The sequence below is a fragment of the Amblyomma maculatum genome, chromosome 2, assembly GCF_055883805.1.
Source record: "Amblyomma maculatum isolate TAMU_Amacu chromosome 2, ASM5588380v1, whole genome shotgun sequence".
NCBI classification, from domain to species: domain Eukaryota; kingdom Metazoa; phylum Arthropoda; class Arachnida; order Ixodida; family Ixodidae; genus Amblyomma; species Amblyomma maculatum.
Window position 1 is genome coordinate 101,338,101 of NC_139345.1, and position 25,625 is coordinate 101,363,725.

The 25,625-nt window shown below is 46.1% G+C and overlaps 1 protein-coding gene across 1 annotated transcript in view; it reads right to left on the minus strand.

Moving 5' to 3' along the window:
- LOC146199422 (excitatory amino acid transporter-like) overlaps positions 1–12,410 on the minus strand; it is a 29,189-nt gene extending 16,779 nt beyond the window's left edge. Inside the window, exons 1-4 of the mRNA XM_084594905.1 lie at positions 11,541–12,410; positions 6,123–6,387; positions 4,507–4,717; positions 2,684–2,726 (exon numbers count right to left, since the gene is read on the minus strand). Of these exons, the coding sequence (XP_084451031.1) occupies positions 2,684–2,726; positions 4,507–4,717; positions 6,123–6,387; positions 11,541–11,603 (582 nt within the window). The 5' untranslated portion in view covers positions 11,604–12,410. The remainder of the gene's footprint in view (positions 1–2,683; positions 2,727–4,506; positions 4,718–6,122; positions 6,388–11,540) is intronic.
- Positions 12,411–25,625: the final 13,215 nt, after the last annotated feature.

Here is a 25,625-nt window from a genome sequence, read left to right on the forward strand (position 1 = left end):
GCTTTGGAACTACCTTAGTAGCAACTTCTTGTATTATATCACGAACATCAGTCCACATCTCTTCGGGCTCTCTGTCTTCTAGATCTAATTCTTGAAATCGATTCCTCACTTCCTCAGCATATTCTAATGGAATTTGATCCAGATCATACCTGAAAGGCCTTCTAGTTTTATGTGTTTTCCTCAATCAACGAGCGCAGGTTGATGTTATCAGAGAGGAAACAAGAGCGGTGACAAAGTGGTTTGAGCGTCCGATTCACACGTGAGTGTGACGGGTGGAGGTGTTGATATTCCAGTGTCGCCAGTTGTCCACCAGTGACAGAGGATGTGCATTCCCCATGCTTACTGTTCAGCTCCATCCGAGGGAAATGTTTATAATACAAGTCGCTCACATGACTATGTGTAGTCCAAAGCGCCTTTTGCCATCGTTCTACGGCAAAATGAAACTTCTTTTACCAGTACAAAAAGAATACTACAGGGTCGCGGCCCCCAAAGTACAAAAGTAAAATTTTTTCGAACCCGGTTGAGGTGGTTGCATTTTGATGGAAAAAGAACGTAAGGTGCACGTGTAACGCGTGATGTCAGTGCTAATTAAGTAACCCCGGATGGTCGAAACTGTCCGGAACCGCCCACGCCCCATAAGGCATAAACCACAGACAATGTTTTGTAGGTCTGGTGCAACGATATATTTTTTATTGTTATTGTAATATTCCGTTGCAGTGTGGAAATATTTTTCTGCTCACCTGTTGTTACTACGGAGAACTGCACACTACTAAGGAAGTGTCTACTTTACTACAAAAATTTCTGAGGCCACTACAAAGGCATGTGTCAAATATCGCTACAAATATTATGTTGTAAGAACAGAAAGATTATACTGCACGTTTTGATAGTTTCGCGGCATGAAATGTTATCATAGTCACAAGACCAACAAGGGATAAGCATTTCAGATCTTTTGTTGCCCCTGTTTCGGTAAAAAATTACAGGATTGCATTTAGCTTCGCTTAAGAGCTTACAGGAGAAATCCTTCCCTTCTTCTGTTCCATCTCTTCTGTTCCATCTCTTCTCTTCATACTTGTTCCTCGCGTGTTTGTGTACTTGTTTTAATTTAATTCTTTTTTTTTCTTTTCTTTGATTTCGTCTTTGGCGACATCGGCATCTCAAGTTTCCTCTCCTCGACATGCGAGACTCAACTGATTTACAACGTGGCCCTACGGGGCTTTTTATAAGAACTAGGCTTAACTAACCGAACGGGAAAATTATGTCGACGCCAGAACCTATTGCGACGTCTCGCAGACGCATCTCGCGGAATATCGCGAAGGCATCTCGCGAACGCGAGATTTTCACCACTAGCCTAAAAAGGCTTTCGCCTTAGAATACACAGCACGATGAATTTATCATCTTGAATAAGAGGTGACTGCTCAGAGAAAAACGAAAAGCAAGATGACACAAGGTTTTCACCACGCTAAGGTTGGAGTGGTAAGCGCTAAGCGCATGTGGTGGTAATTCGCGGTGACACGCAGCGCTATGGCATCGTGTGATCAGCTGAGACTCGACAAAGATCGCGCATCGCGCGCTCAGATGCTGGGTTTGTAGAATATTTTGTTCAATTCGCCGAAGCAGCTCGCAATACTAGCCAATCGCAGAAAACTTTGCAGGATCGCGACTTTCGTTATGACGTTTTTCCGCAAGTAACGCTTTTCCTGCCTGAAGTCTACTGGCCCTCGAAACGTGCCGTCTTTAGTGTTGCGTAGCACATTTTGAGAACATGTTCGGCTAATTCTCGGGTAATCATAATTTCAGAACATATTTTTTGATGGTAATAATATGATTTTAATGGCGCAGGGTCCCCTTGGTCGAAACGTGCCGCCGCTAATGCGTCTGGGGTGAAATATGCGAAATCAAAGAACATTTTCCCATGCCTTTCAATGCATAGACGAGCACCAGGCCACAGGAAACCACTATAGTTTAGTAATGACTTTATGGCAATAACTAAACTGGTGGGCTATTGGGGGCTTTGAGGAATAAAAGCTGATTTTTCACGACAAGGGTATGTGAGGCAGGTTAAATATCTGAGAAAAGAAAATAAGTATTATCGAACCAAACCACACCTTCTTCGTTCTTACTGTTGCTGACAATTTGGTCGGCACTTCAGCGACCTCGCACGAAACTAGTTTGTGAACTTGTTACTGAAATGATAAATTCCAATTTAACACTTTCTATCCCTCTCTTGCATCTCTGGAAATACTTCAAATATGTAATGTTTTTCTCGTCTCTCTTACTGTGAAGGCGTACCTTTCATTCAGTTGTGTTCTGACGGAACCAAATTACGCTACTTCAAACAAGAAGGCAATTGTAACCGAAAACGCGAGTGACCGCATCAAAATGTATGGTACTCTCCCTGAGAAAAAATGCCTCACAAATGAAAAGCAGGTCAACATAATTTTTCCTTCTCATTCGCATCTCTTTAGTAAGAAGACTTAACATGAAATGACCTTCATTACCGCTGCTTCAATGAGGCTCGATGTTATTTCATTTTTTTTTTGAATAACCAGAAAATATGTCAATATTGGTAAAATAATGCAGTTCGAAGAACGCTGTGTGAGTAACTAACATTGGCTACCTTTTTTCTTTTGTTACAGTGTCCTGTGACTTTGATAGAGTAACTAGCCAGGGCACATTTATTCACCTGTTCAACGCAGGCTTCCACCAGGTTTTCTGGAAATGCATTCCTACAAAGAAAAAAAAAAGGAAAAATAATTCGCAGTAAGTGGAGGGAGGTGACAATAAACCCCAAAAGAGGAACATAAAAACGAAGTTACGCTGCTGCTCATTTGAAAAGGTAGCCCTTCGGAAGACATAAGGACCACATTTGACAAAACGGCGAACCGGCGCGAGGCATGTTTACTATGAGCAGGCTATTGTAGTTGCACGAAGTAGCTTTCAGGGGCCATTGCTGAATCAACCTTATACTGACGCTTATCGGCCGCTTTTTGTGAGAAAACATTTTGCCACGGGCAATTATTTCTACTGTGTTGAAAACACGGTGCAACTAGGAGATAATGGACATACGCACGGCTTTATAGTGATGTAGAAAGTACCTAAAGGGAAGACGAGTGCTCGGAATGCAGTAACGCAGCTGGTTTTTAGTAGGCCAATTGGAGCAGGAAAGAAACAGTGCTGCGATGGACCCTTTACGTCACTGCATCAAGGAGATTAATAGCACCTTTAGTCATTTGGGGCAGGTTGTTCTCATGCGGTGAATGTTCTAAGAAGAATGCAAGGGCCACAGTGCATGATGTCGCTCTGTATATTAGATATTTTGTACTTAATCACGGATTCCTTAGTTTTTATGGGGCCGTGGTTGGAAGGAGTCCGCTTGGGTTGATGTTGAGTTGCTGGCTATAATGGTGCTTTTCCAGTTGCCTAAGCGCCTCTTTTGCAAGGTTCCCTATAGTATTATTTTTATTCTGCATTGGGTTTAAGTGGCATGAATTTTTTATGATTTTTTTAGTGCCCCACTATTCTTCGGTATCACGTTTGAGCGCCTGTTGCTGCAGCGGTCTCACATTACAAATGCTCCAAAAGGTGATGAATTTATAAATTGATCACCCAGATTTCGCCGTCATGCCTACTGTTTTAGATTCACAATAATAATTAAAATCTGCCGATAGCTTGTAGATGTCATACATAAAAAAAATAGCTTAATGCTTCAGTGTGTTCAGCTTTTTAATATTATAGAAGCAGCACTGTCTTATAGCTGGCCGACCATGGCGCCATATTTAAAGCTTCAGAAGTCCGAGTTCTATAATATACGCTTGCAGAATGACTTGAAATGCTTCTATAGTATCTGGTTGGCACAAACAATTAGTGGACAGCTTTAAAAAAAAGCGCATGCTTGGAAGTGCATCATAATTCGATTTAATTGAAACTGTTTACATAAAATTATCTTGGCCCCTCCGTAGTGGTGCAATGGTTAGGGCCCTCGACTGCTGTGCTCAAGGATGCGGGATCGAATTCCGGTCACGGCGGTCGCTTTTCGATGAAGGCGAAACGCAAGGAGCCCGTGTGCTCTGCGATGTCAGTGCACGTTGAAGAACACCATGTGGTCGAAACTTCCGAGCCCTCCTCTATGGCGTCTCTCATGACCTGAATCACTTTGGGTCGTTAAACCCTGTAAACTAAACCAACGGAAATTTTCTCGGCTAAACGTGATCAAGGTCATTTCGTACGCGTGACAGTAGCGTTAAGGAGCAAGATTTTCTTAAAAACTAAACACGAGAAGCATAGTCGCCTTGTTGGAAGACTAATTTCAGAGAGCGAGCAAAATACCTCTATTCGTTATTTATTTCACAGAAAATTTAAGCGACACTGCGCGAGAAGTTTCACTACCGGCGCACACAGGAAATGCTAAACTAAAAAAAAAAAGAAAAGGTCACCTCACTTGTCACCGCATCAGAACGCTCTGTGTAGAATGCGTACTAAGAACTGTAGATATGCTTTAGGAGTCACCTGACGAGGTCCAAAAAAGTGTCCATAAGCTGCGGGTTGGCCTTGACTTCGTCCTGAATCTCGATGCCTGACTTAAGCTCGGGGCTCCCCGGGTGGATGGTGGTCACGAAGCAGAGGCCAATCAGCGCCGACACAAAGCTGGTGCTGATGAAGATGGAAAAGGTCAGCAAGGCCATCTTGCCCTTCGCCTTGCCGCTCAGGTTAGCGCTGCCTGGGCCATGAAAGAAGAGGGGCATATATACTCTGCATATAAAGCAGTGTGTCTAGAGGTCTTAACTGCAGCTGCTGAAAGCAACAATAGCTCCTGTCAACCCGTTCGGCCCCATTCTCTAGAAAATCTTGCAGTGGCGCTGTCGGCGTTGTGTCGAACAGTTGCCTGCATGACTCTGACAGGCGGTAGTTGGCAGGTTACATGACCGTACACTAAATTAACTGGTCGTCCGGTTGTCTGACGTCACAAGACTGCATGGAATGACCAAGGTGGCATGCTGTACCAATTCGGGCTCCGCCGTTGAAATGGGAAGGTGAGATCGGAGTGAAGCTTTCCAGGGATCTTGAATTCAGAGTTAGATACGCTGTTCATAGATGACGCAGGAACGTTCACACAGTTTGGTTAAAACGGGGACTTATACCTATATCGGGTGGTATCTTAGACAATATAGTACCTTACGGTTGCATGCTAATAAGTATGCGTGGGATAATAGAGGCACAAGTAAAATATTATTGATTAAGCAAGTAGCAGAGTGAATTGAGGAGAACCAGAGTCCGCGAGGGGAGCCTCCAAGCGGTTGCCATCGACGCTGTCGCGTCACAGCTCCAAAAGCGTCGCCCTCGCCTCTCTATTCTTGTTTCTTTTTTTTGCTTTCAAAGCAGGGACTAATTTGAAGTAAACTAATGGAAAGCGGCTGATACAATTTACTTTTATTTTCAGGCCATGTGCGTCGCATTAGCTGTCGTTCACGTTTTATGATTGGAAGGCCCATCTATGGTCAAAATGCCACAAAATATGGCATAACTACACAGCGCCTAGGTGTGGTCGTAATGTCTCTTTGTGCCTCTGCTATCCTCCAGGCCCCAGTTTCTCTTGTGTCCGTCGTCATTGTTTCGGTGGAACCCATAAAACGTGAACAAATAGATGTTATGTATCCATTCCATTTACAATCAGTGAATAGAAAAATAGTTTTCTCTAATTTTACACATTAATGAGGAAATGTATTTTTTCTTTCACGATGAGGTTCTCACTAAGCTTCGGCTTCAGCGAGTTTAATTCGCATTACCTGTGCAGAGATTCCGTGTAGGTTGTAAGCTAAAATGCGAACAGAATCCGCATTCCGTTCGCGTCGTTATCGACAGTGTCGCTGTCTCCCTGACCTCGAGTAATCTGTTTGGTGGAAATGCCGGAAACGGATGTCAGTTTTCCGGCGATTCCACTAAACAAATGACTCGAGGTCAGGGAGATAGTGACACTGTCGATAACGATGCAAACTCGGAATACGGACTCAGGTTTGGCGCATTTGTTGCACATGTTGCGCTATGTTTCGTTAGCTCACTGCAATTTTTGCCAGCGCATTTGCACCACTTTGTTGTATATTTTGACCTCTTCGCTTCCACGTTACCTGTGATGATACTGGCGATCATCATGGGCAGGACGAGCATACGCAGGCAGCGCATGAACACCTCTCCCGGCATGCCGAGCAGTTGGATGGTGGCCTCGCTCGGGCTCGCCTGGCGAAGGCCCAGGCCCAGTACCACTCCGACGACTACGCCGCCAAGCGTAAGGAGCAGGAAGAACTGTTTTCTGGCGAAGTTCCGTAGCCTGGTCATCAAGGGCACTTTCTTCATGTCCGAGCAGCATTCTTCCAGCTGCCTGACTGCTTCTTTCTGCGGGTGCAAAGGAATGAAGCGTCGGACATCATCGAGTGAAATGCAAGCGTCGTAACACGGCCTGATCAGATTTGTGAACATAATCGACGTCATCTCACACCAGCGGCACCAAAATGTGCAGAGCTCCACCTAGACGTATATGACACGAGTGGAAATCTTGCAGAGGGGGACAAAATTACTTCCAGGAGGAAATTCGGCAGATTCCTGTTTTCTCCGGATGAAGTGATTATTTAGAGGAAAAAATGAATCTAAAAGCTTTGGGCGATTAGCCCTTTCCCAGAACGAAGAAATTAGAGTGGTAGTGTGGGTGTACTTTCCTTCCATTTTCCGCAAAGAGCACGAACCCAAAACCGCATGTATCGCAGCTTCCCAGAGCCGCATGATATGTTTCTGCGGCTTCGAGAACGCTCATGTCTACCTCAAAGGATGTTATCACCCACATTTCGAAGATCTTAACAACATCATTAGGAAAAACTCCATGCAAACTGTACTTTGTAAATGTTTCTTCTACGAAGGCCTTTTTCTTCTCTAAGAATCAAATATAGGAGGCATCCCTGAGGTGGCTGCGGGCAGGAGTGGTTCTTATCTTGGCGGTACGGCGCCAGTGGGATAGTATAGTAGCCATACTTTGATAGAACCTGACCAATACAATTATAGTGTGCAAGACCTGAGCCTAACACCATAACGCAGCACCTGCTGTGGGCATGCATAGGAACACCAGCAGTGCGCCATAGAGTTCTGCAGCAGGATGGGCCGTCTCCGAGCAGAGACGACAATTTTAGTTTGGATTGTCTTGGTTTACGGGGTTTAACGTCCCAAAGCGACTCATGCATGCTATGGAGACACCTTTGTGGAGGGCTCCGGAAATTTTGACAAGATTAAGGTCTTTAAAATGTGCTTACATCCTACGGCACACGCTCATCATGCATTTCGCCTCCATCTAAAAGCTGCTGAGATTCGATCCAGCATCCTTGGGCAGAGTTGTCGAGCGCCCTAGCCACTAGTGTACTACGGCGGGCGAGTACAAAGAGTTGAGAAAAGGAAAAGCAGCTGTATAATTATTTCACCTTATACAGCTGCATTATCACACCTAAACACTCTTAAATGGCTCTGTTGAATTTTTTATAGCACGAAAGTAATACTAAGGTATGCTTGCCTCATTATCACTTTCGATCCCGCATTCTTGGGTACGGCAGTAGAGCGCCTTGACCACTGCGCCCCCGAGACGCGATTTTCATTTGTGGCTGACGGGCAATTCTTAGAGTCGCATTTAATTTTATTATTGGCACAAAACTCGAAAAGACGGTTACTTGAAACCGAGTATAACGGCATCTCAACATCTCCTTACTGCTTTTACCACTCTGTGCGTTATGGCGTTCTGTCCAAAAATAAAGGTCTCAATATAAACTCTTTCCGCGCACCTTTCGGCACGGTTAATTGGTTGTTAAAAATGCTGCATTTTTTATTATACACTGCGCCTTTCGGAAGGTACATGCTCACTGTCTGAAGTTTCTTCAAGGTCTGTACTGGATAACAAGGCGAGCAGCCATGCTAGGGTGCCATGCTGAACGGGACTGCACCCTCTAGGAACAAATGTCACGTAACAACAACCCGATTTGTTTGGCGGATATCAAGCGTACACGTGGTTAGTCGGGACGGGCACTTCACACGTGCACGACAACACTTGAAATTGTTATCTTCCGACGCGGGTGTTCGTCGCGCCTCTTATCAAATGCTGCCCACTGAATTTCCTCGTTACCTAGGAAACATGCTAAGTTGCACGAATTTGTTTATGCAGACATCTTAAACAACCTGTTTTTGTAGACTCCCTTTAGAGTGAGCCAAATGCTCTATAATGACTATCCTACATGCATTTATAAGAACAAAGGGCTATTATTTTCTCCACCTGTCAGTCTGTCTTGCTCTTTCTCCGTCTCACAAGCACGTACACGTACGGCTTGTCGCATGTAGTACGTAGACTCTTTACGAGCCGAGTTGTGAGCTTGAGACACTTTGTATAGAACTGTGCTGCAAGCGTTGCCGGTAAATTTCTTCTGCCATCCTTTATCAGGGGTTCCGGTAAAAACGTCCCCGGAAAAAATGGTCCCGGGAGAAACGTCCCCGGAAGAAATGTCCCTATTTGCAAAGCAGAAAAAATTGTGTCCAAACGGGGACTGTAGTCTTTGCCCTATATGACGCAGAGTCCGTTTCCCCGGGCCGAACTGCAAAGACGTATGCTACAGCACCTACACCCGTCGGCTCGGAAGTGGCCAGGCATTGAATTTATGCGGGCCGTTCATACAAGAAAACAATTGGTGCGGTAACACACTGACAACACCTCGCCGGGAAACTTCGAGCTGGCCACCGGCTTTACTGAACTATAATCTTAGAGCGATACTTTTGGGTGGCCATGGCGCACGACCTGTTAAACCTCGACACGCATTCTTTTGTACGACGCCTCGACCACTGTCGGAAGTGCAGCAAGAATTGTACATCATCATCAGAGTAAGGGTTGAACTTCGTCACCGGAAAGTCGGGGAGGTAGTTCTACTGACACATTTTATTTCGGGTGGCTCCCCAAGAGTATCACGCACCGATCTGCTTTTACTTTTCTCAGTAGGCAATATTACCAAGCTAATTAGATATGTCTGTGATTTCCTAAAGAGCTGCAGATCTCGAGCTCGAAACCACGCTACGCATAAAGGGCCAGATGGCTCTTTCGGCACGCTTTTTCGCAGTGCTTGTAAACATGTCAGGTGCCCAGAGGGTTCAGGTTACATATGATGATTAAATTTATCTCAAAGAGAAGAAAGAATTGAATAAAATGTGCCTTTTTGTGATGTGAGTTCGAGAAGAATTCATCCTAGGGCCAATTTTTGCATTGGGGATCGGCTTTAAGTTAAAGTTAAATTGGTTCACAGGAAGGGAAAGGCGCAGTAACTGTCACACTTGCTCTGTGGACACCCGAACCGTGCCGTAAGGGAAGGGAGGAAGGTGGGAATGAAAGTGGAAAGAGAGAAAGAGGAGCCGTAGTGGAGGGCTACGGAGTAATTTCGACCACCTGGGGATCTTTAACGTGCGCTGACATCGCACAGCACACGACGCCTCTCCGTTTCGCCTCCATCGAAACGCAGCCGCCGCGGTCGGGTTCGAACCCGGGAACTCCGGCACAGTAGTCGGGCGTCTTACCACTGCACCACCCCGGCGGGGCGGATCGGCTTTGCCAGTGGCCGCTTCTTCAAAGGCCTTTTCTTCCGGGGAATTACCGACACCCCTTTAGCAGACCTGCCTTCACTTTATTATCTTTTTCCATTTTACCTACTACAAAGTAATTTGCGATTATTTTTTGCTTCTTTACTTAGAATGAAATAGTCATTTACTCTGTAGCATTTCCAAGAGCGCGGGAAAGAATTAGGTTAATTTGATGGAAACATGAGCAGTCACCCAAATATTGTGTTACTACTGCGTGGAGGATGCATCCGAAAGTATTGCCTACAGAGAAATGCGTAAAGGTCATATTTTTGAATACTGCAACGTATATTTTATAACTTTATAACCTTATATATTTTAGAACTTTACCGTAACAAACACTATATCTGCCAATCCTCCGTCGGCAGGCAGGTAGCTTTGGGTTATTTCTTTTCAAGAAGGCACGCTATTGGTTTTCTATTATAGTTTTAATTACTCGTTATGAGTAGAGAAAAATTATTAAAGCAAGTCATTGTTACGCATGGGAAGTAAATTAACCCTATAAATACTTTCTTAATAACAGTATTTCACAGTTTCCTACAGCTGCCTCACAATTAAAAAGTGTGCCAGGAATCTGGACCTTTCTCTACTGTCCACGTGAGGCAGTCGAGAGGTCTGTGCATTTCAAGCGAAGCGTATACAGCTCATTCGGACGAACAGCCGACGCGTTCGCCGTAGCCCGAATTGAGAAAACAATGGCATATATTACAGGCTAGTTTGCGATAGGGGTTCGAACCAACGACATACGTGCCTCGGACAAATGTAGGTGTCCACTGAGAACTGAAATACTGCGCTTCCTTACTGCAAAGAACCAACTAAGGCAAAACATAAAAATGTAATCGAGGAATAAAAAGGCGATGTTGAAGGCGTTTCTTAACACTCTTAAGCCGAAGCCTGACCGTCCCTGTAATTTTTACTTCGATTCTTCCTTCAATTATAACAGAAACAACATGCAATCTAATCAAGAAAAACATCGAAGCGCACCGCTAAAAAATATCGCCTTGTTTTGTCTTCTCATCCATAAAACAGAGTAATGAATTCGCCTTAACAATGCCGTTTTATACCAGTTCCATTTGGGCTTCGGCAGCCAGACTTATAATAACAGTAGCCATAATCGTTCTCTTACCGTCATTAAACCATATCTCAGACGGTCAGTGCACTCGCGTCTTCGCCACCTGCCATAATTAACAAGAGCGCAGCGAGATTTTACCGAATTAAGGAGAATAACGAAGGTTTGCTCCCAAAGCAACAAACAGCCCACATCCCACAAAAGGTAGACTGGGCAAGAAAAAGTTTGTGCTTTTACCATTAATGGTTGTACCATTAAGTGATGTGTATTGCAGTATGAAACATTTCTTCTTAAATCATGGGCCAACTAGCCTCTATTCAAGAGATGTCAGAACAATTTATTTGTATGACGGGATCAGACAGGGGCATTCGAATTATCTAGTTTTACGAATTACCGGTTTAAATTAACCAGACTTTTCAGCAGTACTTGGGTGTAATAAAAGCGCTGATAGTTCCCAAAGTTCCCAATAAGAATGTCTGTCTTCTCATCGCATCAGTACGACATATACTGGCTGGTCTCATGCTTTCGCTATCTCTGAAGAGTCACGAACTGCGGTACGTAGTATATATATATATATATATATATATATATATATATATATATATATATATATATATATATATATATATATATATATACATGGTTTAAGGTCCCAAAACAACTCAGGCTATGAGAGATGCCGTAGTGTAGGACTCCGGAAATTTTGACCACCTGGTGGAGTTCTTTACCGTGCACTGACATCGCACAGCACACGGGCGCCTTGCTTTTCGCATTAAGCAAATTAACGAGGAGAAGTTAAGTGGAGAAAAAGAAATTCCAATGCACCACTTACGCAGTCAGGGGGCTTGGATGGGCCACCTGCTGAATCAGCATCTGAAGGTATTACAGGCCCCATGTATCAGGTGATCGAAAGGACGTCTTTACAAACTCAGAAGCCCCGCTTTCGGCCGTAGAACTGGGGCGCACGATGCCACAAAAGTGCGGACCAAATATGAAGTTCGTGTCACACACTGTGTAGCCGAGCCGATGACTCACACGAAACACAGCTCGAAATCGGCACCTCACTTTTGGTTTTCGCTTTTCTGCTGTTAGCGCACTCAAGAGGTACTCGAAGACGTCCGGCTGCACAATCCTTCCCCCAACGTCTCCTCTGTGCTCCGTCTTTTTTCAGCTTCTCACCGGCAATTCCACGCTTGGAGGTCGCCAAAAACACGAAGACGTAAACATAACACGCTTACGCGCTGTCGAGTGATTGTCCGGCCCGCTTCTTACAGAGATACCAGCGTTGCATGTGGCTTTGGACAGCTACAGCCAGCTCTCCAGATAAGGGGGTGGCGGTTTAAAGGTCTTTCCCGCGTGTGTAGTCTAAACGCCTTGAGGCAGTTTGTATGGCGGCATAAGGACGACGCACTTATTCGACGACGGTTGGCCGTGCTGCATATGCAGTGTCAGAGCGTGCGATTGGAACGCGCTTGCGACCAACGAAAACCGGCGCCTTTTCGTTGCTCTCTTAAGGAGCCTGGCGAGGTACGGTCCTGTGATTTAGGTTGGCCGAGTCGCGCACTTCCCTGAAAGGCCTTCGCGAGTGATGAATTGGAAAGTAAAAAAAAGAAGAAAACTAGCGATGAACGCCTCTTCAAACATCTCGTCAAAAGACAGGTAGATTTCGCAAGCAGGATTGCAGTCCTGGGGGACGAACCGAGATTCCCGCGCAACTTTCGGTCGAAGCAACAACTCACGTGTTCGACGACCGCTCGTACGAGTGACGGTTTCGAAGAAAAGAAAAATGCAAATGTTCCACAAAACGCCCGAGACGTCGTGGGTAGACCGTGAGGTTTCGTGAGACAATTAGCGCAGGTCGGCTAGAAGAACTGTGGCGCCACCCTGTGTGATGGATCGACGAGCGCCCATTGTCAGGAAAGAAACGGTCTTCTCGCGGACTGCTTGGCCCGAGCGCGAATATCCTGTCTGCGCCTCTCCGTAGTTGCGTTATAGTGGCTGCGTGTTCTTTTTTTCTTTTTGTTTGTTTTTTCAGCAACGTGCTTCTTCATTCACTCAAACTGTCCCAGCGGTGATAGATGATCGGACTCGCGCAGGAAGTGCAGGCACTCACGTATAGTAAGGACAAGATTAAAGGAAACTGTGGCAAAACCGTGGAATCTTTGTATTCTTGAGTCACAAGCACGTTGCCTTTGTAGGAGAGGTAATGACAGGGAAGGCCACCTTCTTATGACTGACAGCTGGGGGCTCGGGCATAAAGCGCACAAAATCCCACTATCTTCTTCTGACCTCGTAGCGTTAATTTTCCGTTCAGAGATATCTCGGCCTGATAAAAAAAAAGAAACGATTTTACTTTGTGGCTGTTCACGCAAAAAAAAAAAAAAAAAAGGGATTAGCACAACTGCTCGATCCTGTTCAATATTATTGTATGTTAAAGTCATGATCAGCTCCTTTAGATATACAGGAAAGTTGTTTACAGAAGTGCCTCTGTTATTTACGGTCTTGTTGTTTTATATCTGAAATAACAATATCAAGCGCAAGTTTCTACGGCATGAGAAGAGCGCTTCCCACCACTTCCCACCACTTCAGCTCACTTTTGATATCAGCGCAGCTCTCCCCTCACTTGTGGTCGATGGGGAGAGGATTTTGTCCTGCAGGGGACGAAGCCGGGCTGATTTTGAGATGATGGGGATGATGATGATGATGATGATGATGATGATGACGTGTGACGGTCGACGCGATAATATTCTCTTCGCTGTTCTGAATTGTTCCTCTTGCACTTTGAGAAGTGCCCTTGACTGACACATTTTGCCGGATTCCGGGAACAATTAAGAAAGGACCTCTGCGCGACCTTTTCTTTCGTTTCTTTTTACCGCTGGTTTCGAAGAGTTGTTAATTAGTCGGGAGCAGCTCACTTGATGCCTCTTCCCGATGCCTCAGATGGGCTGGCAGAGAGAGCAGTGACCTGGGACGCTGACGTTACAAGACGGACGCCAAAGTTTGTCTGTGCGCTGCTTCTAAATGCTTTTTACAAGAGTAAGAACTTCGTTCGGCTTTGCTCACACTAGCGAGGTCTCGAGCACTAAAACACTGTACTGCCGCCTTAAAGGAAGTTTTAAATATCACATTTGACTGATCACATGAGTATTGACCAGTTAGCGACATTTATTTGAGCAGCAGCCAGTAAAAGTCCTATAGCGCGGCTCCCTACCAGTATTCTTTATACAAAAGTACAAAAACTAAATATATGAGCGTCAACATTGTGGCTGTTAGCTTTAAATTGATTTGAATATTGTACATAAACGATATACCCAGTAATGTCTCGTTACATGTTCTCTTTTAAGCGGATGACTGTATCATTTAACGTCAGAATAATGCAACGTAACGACGCGCTTCTTTTGCAGGAGATCTGACCGCATTATCGCCATGTTGTGCCGCGTGGCTAGTGCAAATTGACGTTAACAAAATCAAAGTAATGACATTCGCTACCCGTTGCTCTAACTTGCCATTTTCTTATATATAAACGGTGATCCATTTGAGCGGGTTAGTAAGATCAAATACCTCGGTGTCATCTTCTCAACTAACATAACTTGGAATCATTATGTTCAGTAAATCACAAGCAAAGCAAGTAAAATACTAATAATTATTCGAAAATTACATGGCTACACCTGACACGAATTTTCTGGTATACAACACTCAAGTGAGATCTCAGCTCGAATATGCATCTGATGTTTGAAATACGCATCAAGTTTACTTAACGCAGTTTCTGGAATCGTTGCAGAATTGCGCGATTTGTTTTATAGCAAACAACTACACACACGACAGTACTGTACAACTCGGCACCACCTTGAGTATATCGTAGCGCACAGCGACACTCTAAAGCGGGGGCGCTAAGATCGGCGTTCCCAGCCGGCGAAAGAGTAAATATATATTCAAGAAGGGTTTTCTGGCGGGCTAGTTGGTGCTTGTCGTTCATGACCAACTAGCCCGCCAGAAAACCCTTCTTGAATATATTTCTCCTACCCTGGGCTCTATTCTGTGTTCTGCGCTCTGTGTGTGTACGTGTTTTCTGTCTCTGTCCGTGTTTTTTTTCGCGCAGTTTAATCATGAACGACAAGCACCAACTAGCCCGCCAGAAAACCCTTCTTGAATATATTTCTCCTACCCTGGGCTCTATTCTGTGTTCTGCGCTCTGTGTGTTTACGTGTTTTCTGTCTCTGTCCGTGTTTTTTTTCGCGCAGTTTAATCATGAACGACAAGCACCAACTAGCCCGCCAGAAAACCCTTCTTGAATATATTTCTCCTACCCTGGGCTCTATTCTGTGTTCTGCGCTCTGTGTGTTTACGTGTTTTCTGTCTCTGTCCGTGTTTTTTTCGCGCAGTTTAATCATGAACGACAAGCACCAACTAGCCCGCCAGAAAACCCTTCTTGAAAGAGGAAAATCAAGTTGAACTGCGCATGCTCGGTGCTCACTGATGCGATCGGGTTCGGAGGCCAAGACTTCTGGGTAGCGTGATCAGGCGGACAAGACATCGGACTGGGAGCAGCAGGGAGAATTGGCAAAGAAGTTTCATATACACTTTTTACATGTCGGATCAGGAAGAGGAACTCGGATGGGAAGAACTGAGCTGAACTACTCCGCCAGAATCTGACGGATCGCTGCCTTGGTTTGCCTCTGCCTGGCCCCATCGTGAGAGAAAATTCATTCTTCCTGCGGCTTAGTTCAGCTTCAATTTCGCGGGCTTTGAATCGAGTGAGCGCTTGGACGGTTCGGTCACCAAAACTACGGCCTTCAACCTGCAGCATCTGCTCGGACCTGTTCGTAAAGGCGGAAAACTTCGGCAGGTTCCGTGATACCGTTGCCTCTGTTTCCAGAATGCCAAATGGGCCTTCTATTCCGACACGTGCGACCGGCAGACATGCACTATTCTCTGCGTCAACCTGTTTATTCCACGCACATTTCCCCGTTAAGTCAGCTGCCTTCACTTATGTGGGGTGGATTGCGTCCATGGTGGCCGCGGAATCTCTTAGAACCCGACAATGCCTCCCATTAACCTGCATCTCTTTTAGACATGGCTCTACATATGTTTTCATTATCTGCATCTTCCAAAAAGAAAAAAAAAAAACCTTCGGCTTCGTGCATGTGTTGGCAAAGTGACCGGGCTTGTTGTATCGGAAACACACCGACTTTTTTTTTTTTTTTTTTTTTTTTTTTTGTTTCAAAAGTTTTAGCCTTCCCTTTGTCGGCTGTCACTTTAGGGGAGTTACTTGACTCTGCCCTGTGGCTTTCGCCTTGTTTTGTTCCAAGGTGCCGCTTGCTAGGTTTCCAGTCTGGGTTCGCGGAAACTTTCCGTTTTCTTTAGGGTTGACCCGAGAACGCGTCCCTCTGCTTCCCGCCTAGCATGAAATTCTTCGGCCAGCTCTGCTGCACGTTGTAAGCTTTTATTTCCCTGCCTGCCCTGCACCCACACACGCGTTTCATCTCCTAGACAGCTATAGAACTGTTCCATGCAGATCACTTCTATTACTTTGTCATGGGTTTCGAAAGCCTGTTCCCCTTTTAGCCATTCTGTCAGGTCTGCCTTCAGATTGTAAGCGAAATTCGGAAACGACTGATTACGTTGTCTCCCGGTTTCCCAGAAACGGCGGCGAAGCGCGTCTGCGGATAGGCGGTACATTTTGAACAGCGCTGCCTTTACTTATAGTCGGCCGCTTCCTCTTTTGTCATACGAGCGAGCACTTGGGCTGCCTGTCATGGGAGGACGGTCAGCAGTTTACGGAGCCAAAACTCAGACGATAACTCAATATTTTCACACGCCCGCTCGAAGTTTACGAAAAAAAGCCCCATGTCTTTTCCTAGTTTGTACGGTAGCAAGAGGACTTTTATTTTAACACTTGACGTTGCTTCACTCACCACGGAGTTTGGCGTGTCTCTCCCAGTGCGTTCTGACTGTGCTAACTGCAGATCGAGCCGTTTTTTTTTTTTTTAATCTCTCTTTCATTCTCTTCTAGCTTCCGTTTTTTTTACGTCTTGTAGCTCCTTTTTCAGCTTTTCCTGTCCTTCTGCCTTTTTTAACTCTTCTTGAATAAGCTCCCAACATTCTGCTATCTCCTCTGCGTCCTCACCATTGTCCTCGATTGCCCTAATCAGTTCCGATTTTCTGCGGATGGACCCACAATCAATACCCAATTCCCCGCAGATTAAAACCAGCTTCGGTTTGCGCAGCTTTCTCCAATTCATGACTTTTTCAGCGATGGCAAGATACGTTTTGAGAGGATACACTACCACCTATAAAACAAACCTTCGATTACCTAGGCCAACAAATATCCAAAAAGTTGTAAAACCTTGAAATGCTCCAAGAGAAGGATCGTGCACTTGCCGTACAAGAGTCAGGACCGGGCGCAGGCCATCACAACGCAGCTATCCAGTTGATGTAGTCGGGTTTGGGGTCCAAGACTTATGGGCAGCGTGATTAGGCGGACAAGCCATCGGACTGGGAGCAGCAGGGAGAGTTAGCAAAGAAAAAGTTTCATATACAATTTTTACATGTCGAGACAGGAAAAGGAACTCATGGTATGCGATAAACAACACCGGGGAACTTGGCACGTGATATAGCGGGTCCTTCACATTGACAAAATTGACTGGCAGCCTACTTGTAGGCCCCGCCGGGGTGGTGCAGTGGTAAGACGCCCGACCACTGTGCCGGAGTTCCCGGGATCGAATCCCGGCCTCGGCGGCTGCGTTTCGATGGAGGCGAAACGAAGTGGCGTCCGTGTGCTGTGCGATGTCAGCGCACGTTAAAGATCCCCAGGTGGTCGAAATTACTCCGTAGCCCTCCACTACGGCTCCTCTTTCTCTCTTTCCACTTTCATTCCCACCTCCCTCCCTTCCCTTACGGCGCGGTTCGGGTGTCCACAGAGCAAGTGTGACAGTTACTGCGCCTTTCCCTTCCTGTGAACCAATTTAACTTTAACTACTTGTAGCCACATGTGAAGTGTGAACACGGACTCTATGTTCGCGGCCTTTGCATTCTCTATTTATATATTAAATAATTTCTAATTATGTTTTGTGTACTTAGCTTAGATTAGCTGCTTTATATATTAAATAATTTCTAATTATGTTTTGTGTACTTAGCTTAGATTAGCTGCATGGCCCGGTATTCCGTCGCAAGAGCGAGTCACATGAATCAAAAGACGGGGACAGGTTTGTTTCTCGTGATTTTCGCGATTGCTTCATTGATAGTGGCCAATCTTGCGGTCTGTATAAGGACAAGGACCTCAATTACAATAAAGAAATAGAAAACTGTACTCTGCGCGCCTTTAAAAATGTCAAGCTTGTGCCTGATGGTCCAAAGAGAGGGATATATGGCCGATGCGCGAGGGGAACTAAGGCAACTGTCTATGCCTGAACCATGGCCTCGGCAAGTTCTGATTATTTGTTTGGCCGAACATGATGTGTCTGGCCGAACCGTGGCCTCGGCCAGACATATCATGTTCTCAACATTTTCTCTTGATGGGCGGCTCATTTTATACTTCACGAGGTTTGATCAGCAACTACTGCGTAAATTATACTTTTTGTATTTTGACTTGTTAATTGAAAGGTTGCTCTAGCGCATGGCAAAAATTGTGTGATTTGACTTGAAAATAGAAAGCTCCGATAACTTTTCAAACTCCTTTCAACGTCTCAACGTGAAAAAGAAGTAATGAAAGCTACAATGCTAAGCGCCCTTCCTAAACATACTTAAAGTAGTAGTTTGGGCTAGTTGGTACTGCATAATTTGCCCTGAGACTTTCGTCTTTTGTTTTGTTGAGCTAAGCCTCTCATCAAACCAATAAAACGCGCCTACTCATTGTGACCCACTGACCTACTCTACATTGACGAAACATGACATGACGCAAGTATGGTCATACCATCTGAAGCGATCATCTTGCACCCATGGTCATATCACCTTTGGCACGAATGGGATTCTAGAAAGCACCAACTTGCCAACCCGTATGGTTGTAGGCTCTCCGGCAGCGCTCTCTCATAGGCCAACCTCATAACGAGGGCATTTATGGTTACTGCTCATTGCGCCGACAAGGAACACCATAAAAAAACCCGGAAGAAACCCTCGTGCAGCATTCATAGAGCTCACTTGTCTTTACAACCGTCGCTATAAAGGCAGCTGTGGCCGCCAACGGTATACCCTTGTTTCGGCACCAGTGCGGCAATAGGAGTTCAGTCGTTCATAAATACTATTTGCTAAATTTTCAGCATTTCTCGAATTTTCATAAAGCGCTAAGTTTTGTCGCCAAACATAGCGAAACACATGCGATGCAGCGAAACGGCCAGATTTAGCATGATGCTTGTTTTTTGTTTTCTTTTCAGAACCCGAATGTTTACGAAAATAGGAATTAGTACGCGAACTCAACTGGCCACGTTCGCAATTTGTCGTGGTTGGTGAAATCTCATCTGTTTTCTGGCGTACATTGCCTTATGTGCGAGCAGGACCACTGCTGCTCATTGATGAAATCCTAGCGGATACTAAATACTCAGTGAACGAAGACAAAGAAGAGGAGAGACCATTGCTTGGTAATGACCGATTTGTTTTTCGGCCTGTGTAATGTGCTCATCAAAGAGGTAGGTACACCACATTACAAGGTTGTGCAAAGCTTGTCATGCGCTTCCTTTGTGTGTGAAGACCATACAGCCAAATATTAAACTCAAGGGAGGCGTAGTATGTATTTTAATCATATTTTAAAGTTCATAAAAATTCTCGCTTTCATATTCTGGACCTGGGCCGACTGTGACAACGATTCACTGAAAAAAAAACAAAACATGATCAGTCATTTTGACGTCATTGCAAAATTTTCTGACGTAAGAGATGATGCTTTGACTTTTGAGACAATTTACCATCAGCCCAAGCAACCTTTCTGTTGCTGGTTGGCTCCTTTGGGCTCTTTCATTGCACCCTTACTATAGAAGCACCCCGTACATATACCAGCGTGACAGCGTTCTAACAGTTCTATCGAACAGACGACACGACGACTCTGTAGCCACTATAGTCAAAACTATATTGGACAGCCATTTTCATTCACTAAAATCTGCGAAGGCTGCTGCCAACGGCGCGGCGATGGTCGGCGGACAAACACAATGTTATCACAAACACAAATTTTATCAGGACCGTCTCCTATACTCGTGAAACAATAGTACGCCTGCACAAGCGAGGAGCTTTCGGCAACGGTACCTCCCGCGAATATCTACAAATTCATCATGACATATTAGCGCCTACAGAACTCCCTCACAATGACAAGGTAGTCCTTGCCTTAGATTTAAAAGGAGCCTTTGATAACGCCAAACATGAAGTGATAATAAATCATCTCCAAGATACCAACTGTGGTGAGAATACGTATCGATACATATGGCAATTTCTCACGGGTCGGCAGGCCTATATTCGAGTTCAAGACATGGAACATGAACCCTATACCATCGGATCCCGGGGTGCACCACAGGCGCAGTGTTGTCTCCTCTCCTCTTCAACCTTGCAATGAAAGACCTTCCCGCAAAATTATTCTCTATGCCTGGCATCCGATATGCCATATATGCGGATGATATCTCTATCTGGGCAACCAAAGGTAATATTGGACATATGAAAACATGCCTGCAACAGGCAGCGGAGGTGGTGGACGCTTACGCTGCGTACAGTGGTCTGAAATGTGCCCCCACCAAATCAGAATTTGTCCACATCCGTCCCTCCCCTCGGGACGACACATCAATTTACCTTACACTCCCTTCGGGTCCGGTTAGAGAGGCCAAGGAGATCCACATCTTTGGTCTCTTTATTCACCAACAATGCAGACCGGACACAACACCAACGAAACTTCGCATGTATGGCAACCAGGTGGGCCGTATTGTCTGCCGGGTCTCCCATAAGAGTGGGGGGTTACGAAGTAAAGATGCCTTGCGGCTGGCACATGCACTCGTTACGAGTAGAATTCTCTCCTCGACCCCCTACCTTCACATGCGTAAACATGACAAGGACCAACTCGAGGTCATACATTGCAAAGTAATCAAACGGGCTATTGACCTCCCCATTGCCACATCCAACCTTGGGATGGTCAACACCTATCGAGAACTCCGAGAGGCCCATCTTTTCAGTCAATACACGCGCCTGTCACAAACGCCATCCAGTCGCCGCATTCTTGACTGACTACACATCCAATGCACCACCACCTTTGAGGAACGGGTACGAGCGCCAGAACCCCGGAGACGCGCCCGCAGGGTCAGTCAGACCCATTCTCCGGAACATGTCACACTCTGATCATAATGGCCGTGGCCAGGCACGTGCGGAAGCACTGCATAGACATTATGGTAGACAACAACATGTATATTACGTGGACATTGCCGATCCCTACCGTGGGAGGGGGTTCACCGCGGCAGTGGTCCACTACACCAACATAGTGCCAGGACATATGTTGCAAGCCCGCAACACAACACAATCGGAGTAAATCACGATTGCGCTCGCCCTCACCTTCCCACAAGTAAAACACATCCTTACCGACTCCAAGGGGGCCAGTCGGAATTATGAGCTGGGTTGGATACCTCCTCTAGCCGAGCGCATCCTACAAAATTGCTGTCGGTCCAGCTACCCTTAAAATTGTAATCTCTTCTGGGCTCCCAGCCATCAGGGACTCCTGGGCAATGAGTTAGCCAATCAGGCGGCCGGCGCGCTCTCTCCCCGGGCACTCAAACTTGCTCGGGAAGTCTACTCCGAGCCCATCCAATGTCTTATTACATTCAAAGAAATTATTACATATTATAAGGACAGCCACCGCCGCTTTCCGGAACCTTGTAAAGGTCTCCGGAGAGCAGACGAAAGGCTCCTCAAAATTTTTACAAACACAATGCTGTGCCCGGCAGTCTTGAAGCACTTCAATACATACTTTGATGGGGGCTGCAGCCTGTGTGGAGCGACCTTCTCGGACGTTTTTCATGTGGTCTGGGCCTGTCCATCCAATCCCCACCGTTCCCAATCCTTCATTACCCACCGTTCTAGGGAGGCCTGGGAGGTGGCGCTGCTCAGCTGCCATGACCTACAGTCCCAGCGGACATTCGGTCGCCAGGGCACGAACGGCGTTAGACGCCATTGGGGCTCCGGAATAGGAGCTCCACCTAAATTTGTGAGGGCCTGGGCCAATATGGCCTCGGTCCAAACACCTCCTTGTACAAAGAGTAAATAAATGTTTGTCACCACCACCCGCGGATGCGCCAGGCAACGAACTCCGCTGCTCTCTGCCTGCCCTACTTTTCGCTAGACCTAGTCGGTTTCGCCGGAAGGCACTTTGTAACGGGTCAACGCTGTAATTAAGGCTCGTATTTTGTCACCGCTAAGCCTATCTCATAATAAAAAAGGCTCGATAAGTTGTGTGTTCGGTGACCGTCCTCAATCGGCCGAATTCGCTCCCCACAAGAGTATAGAACGACTGTCGCGGACTACTTGCGAGCAACAAGTTTCCGCTACGGTGCTGCCAAATTGTTGGAGAGCAAGTTGGCGACAGCTTTAGGCGGGCGACAACGACATGCTTTGGAATAGTTCGTGTCGCTGGGGCGTGACAGAATCGCCGTACGCAGTTGACCAACTGTTTCCGCAGTGTGACTCCATAATTACTGTAAACACAGCAGAGGACGCGCGTACGCGTTGACGTCACAAGTTTTTGATCCACGTAACATTTTAATGTTGTGACTTGTTTTTTGACGTCAAGAAAAATCTCGCACTACGAAGCGAAATCAAAGCTTCTACGCACTAATAATGCGATAATAAATGATGCAATGCAATTTCGTGCTTTTTACACCGTGCTCCATGCTTACAGAATCGATACGCACGACTTATATCACAAAAGTTCGATACAGAAATTTCGTGTCCCTACCCCTTTAATGTTTGCCTTTGATTTTGACTTCTTCCTTGTGTGACAAATCAACAACGCCCCCCCCCCCCCCCCCCCCCCCTCCCCCTTTCCTCCTCTTTCTTTTGCTGACAAGAGGCACGTTCCGAGGACTGAGTAGATATGCATATTTCATGCCACAGTCACGTTTCTTGTCGCCCATCTTATTCAGTTTACAACAGAGTAGGCCTCAAATATATCAATGAGCTCTGTTCACAAGGGAAATTTGTGATACTGCGAAAACGTCGAAACGACGACGCCGATTTATCTAATTAACCATAACAGTGTGCACTATCTTTAACATTTGCTTTGATGTTTTACTGTTTTCGGTTAGAGGTATATTTCAGCACTACACACTTGATATCAGCAGCAGGGTTTGCCAAAAGTTCTACTCCCTGCAGTAACCAGTGTTCGAATTGTTACGTAACTAGACATTCACTCATTAAGAAACCGTATGTGCCGTGTGCAAGCCCAAAATGATGCGTCGAGCACTGACACAGTACCACGGCTGACGTGTTTGAGATAATATACAAGAAGTAACGAGCTCCCTTTTTTTACTTTATAAGATGCACTTGGCTTCTAGATTAGCTACCTCAAGTCTTCTTTCAGGCAATGCTTCGGGGGTTGTAAAAATATACAAGTGGCACGGTTATTTGATTCGTTTTGTCATTCTCATGTTTAACTCTGCGTAATTCAAAAGCAATTTCATAATACAAATGAACATACACTGTAGTTCTAAATTGTTACTTTGAAAAGAGAGCGCTGTAGCATCTCCAAACCTGCGCAATATAAATCCCAGCGCTACAGTGAGACAAAGTTTGCCTTCTTTTGAAAATGTCGCTTTCATAGTAAACCTGCACAGAAGAGTTACATGGTTGCCACTATAATCAGTTTTTGCCCATGCAAATCGTCTGCACGTCTACACCGATGGTTCAGTGAATGCCGTGAGTTCTTCAGGCTCCATGGTCATACCCTCAATTAATACAGAAATAAAAGTTAGGACAATTCACCAGACTTCTTCAAGAGCTGCAGAGCTAACCGCTCTTCGTGTCGCAATTAGGCATATCAGACAGCAGAGCCCCCAGCGGTGGTCTGTTTTCACAGATTCAAAAGCAGCCCTGCAAGCCTTAAAAGCGGCTCTTCGCTGTGGAGCTTATGAGCAACTCGTTGCGGAAATACGACAAATTCACCACTGTGCAATTAATGGAGCACATGACATCATCTTCCAGTGGCTTCTATGACACAGCGGAATAGCAGGCAATCTTCGGGCGGACGAAGTCGCACGAACAGCCCACCAAGACGGCGATTGTGTGTTCATTCCCTTTTCCAGGGCAGACGCAGCGGGCAGGCTTCGCGCACTTGGGCGGGAACATACACTCTCCTTGTGGAATTCCGGCCAGTTTGGGAACTGCCGCTTATAATCACTGGACCCTGACCTGAAGCTCCGCCTTCCACCTGGCCTAACCCGACGCGAAGGAACTTTGCTGTGCCGCCTGTGGGTTGGTGTAGCATTCACAAGCTCGTATTCTTTTATGATAGGCATGGCAAACAACCCTGCATGTACAAACTGGGGATGCGACGAGTCTATAGGCCACATTCTTTGTGAGTGCCCGATATACAATGAGGAAAGGCAGTATCTGTGCCGTACGCTGGATCATCTAGATGGACGCCCTTTGAGTGAAATTAAGATTTTAGGTCCCTGGCCACGGCGGTCGTCTGCGGTGAAGGCCTCCCAGGCACTGCTCCGCTTTATGAGAAGCACAGACCTAATCGAAAGACTATGAGTTTGCTATGACATGACTGTGACGTGATGTGATGTGGCGTGCCTGTTATGTGACTGTACTAACTTCAACTATCCCTCTCTCACAACTTTTACATCCACTCACCCCCTTCCCCCAGTGCAGGGTAGCAAACCGGTTGCTTTTACTGGTTAGCCACCCTGCCTTTCCTCCTCCTATTCCTCCTGCTCCTTCTTTTGTTATAGCGATAGAGGTGTTGTTTAGGAATATATATATAGGGAGGGGGTTGAAGCTCGAATGGGTCCGGTAGGTCATAAACTTCAAGTAGGTGACAGAGGGTGACACGGTGGATTAAAGTGTTTTTTCACCGTGTGTCACCTACGTCAAGTGTATATATATATTGTTACGCCCTTAGCGTCGCGACGGAGACGTTCTAGTCGGTTCAGTACGCTGGGCACACACGGTTAGCGGGAACGACACAAGTGCCACCAGACAAAGGTCGAACGGGCGCGCACACTTCTTCTTCCTCTTCCTTCTTTCTTCCTCCGTGCTCTGTTTTAGAACAAGTCCGTAACACTTCCCCCGTCGCAGGCGAAGCCCTCCGGGCGAGTCAATCGTCAGCACGAGGATGACAGGGTTTCAGACGCGCGACGTGGGCAAGCTCAGTTCGTGAAGAACGTCGGCCACTTTTTGTAAGGCGAGCAATCCGATAGGTGAGGTCACTAATTGCCTCGAGGATAACATAGGGACCGATATAATGCGCGAGCAGTTTCTGACTTAAGCCACGCTTCCTTAGTGGACGCCAAAGCCAGACCATATCTCCAGGGAGGTAGGTGACGTGGCGATGGTGGTCGTCGTAGCGGGATTTCGAGCGCTTTTGTGAGGCGAGAGTTCTCAGGCGGGCTATCCGGCGGGCTTCTTCAGCCCGGCACAGGATCTCAGCAATCTCAGGTTCGTCATCTGTGGAGAACGGGAGGATGGTGTCGAGGATGTGTCGAGGAGACCGGGCATAGAGGAGAAAGAATGGACTGTAACTTGTTGTTTCCTGTTGGGCGGTGTTGTATGCGTATGTTATAAATGGTAGCACAGTGTCCCAGTCCTTGTGGTCGGCGGCGACGTACATTGAAAGCATGTTGGTGAGTGTCCGGTTGGTTCGCTCGGTCAACCCATTTGTTTGCGGATGATACGGGGTAGAATGTCGGAAATGCGTTTGGCACAAACGAAGGAGTTCTTCGACAACATCAGCGGTGAACTG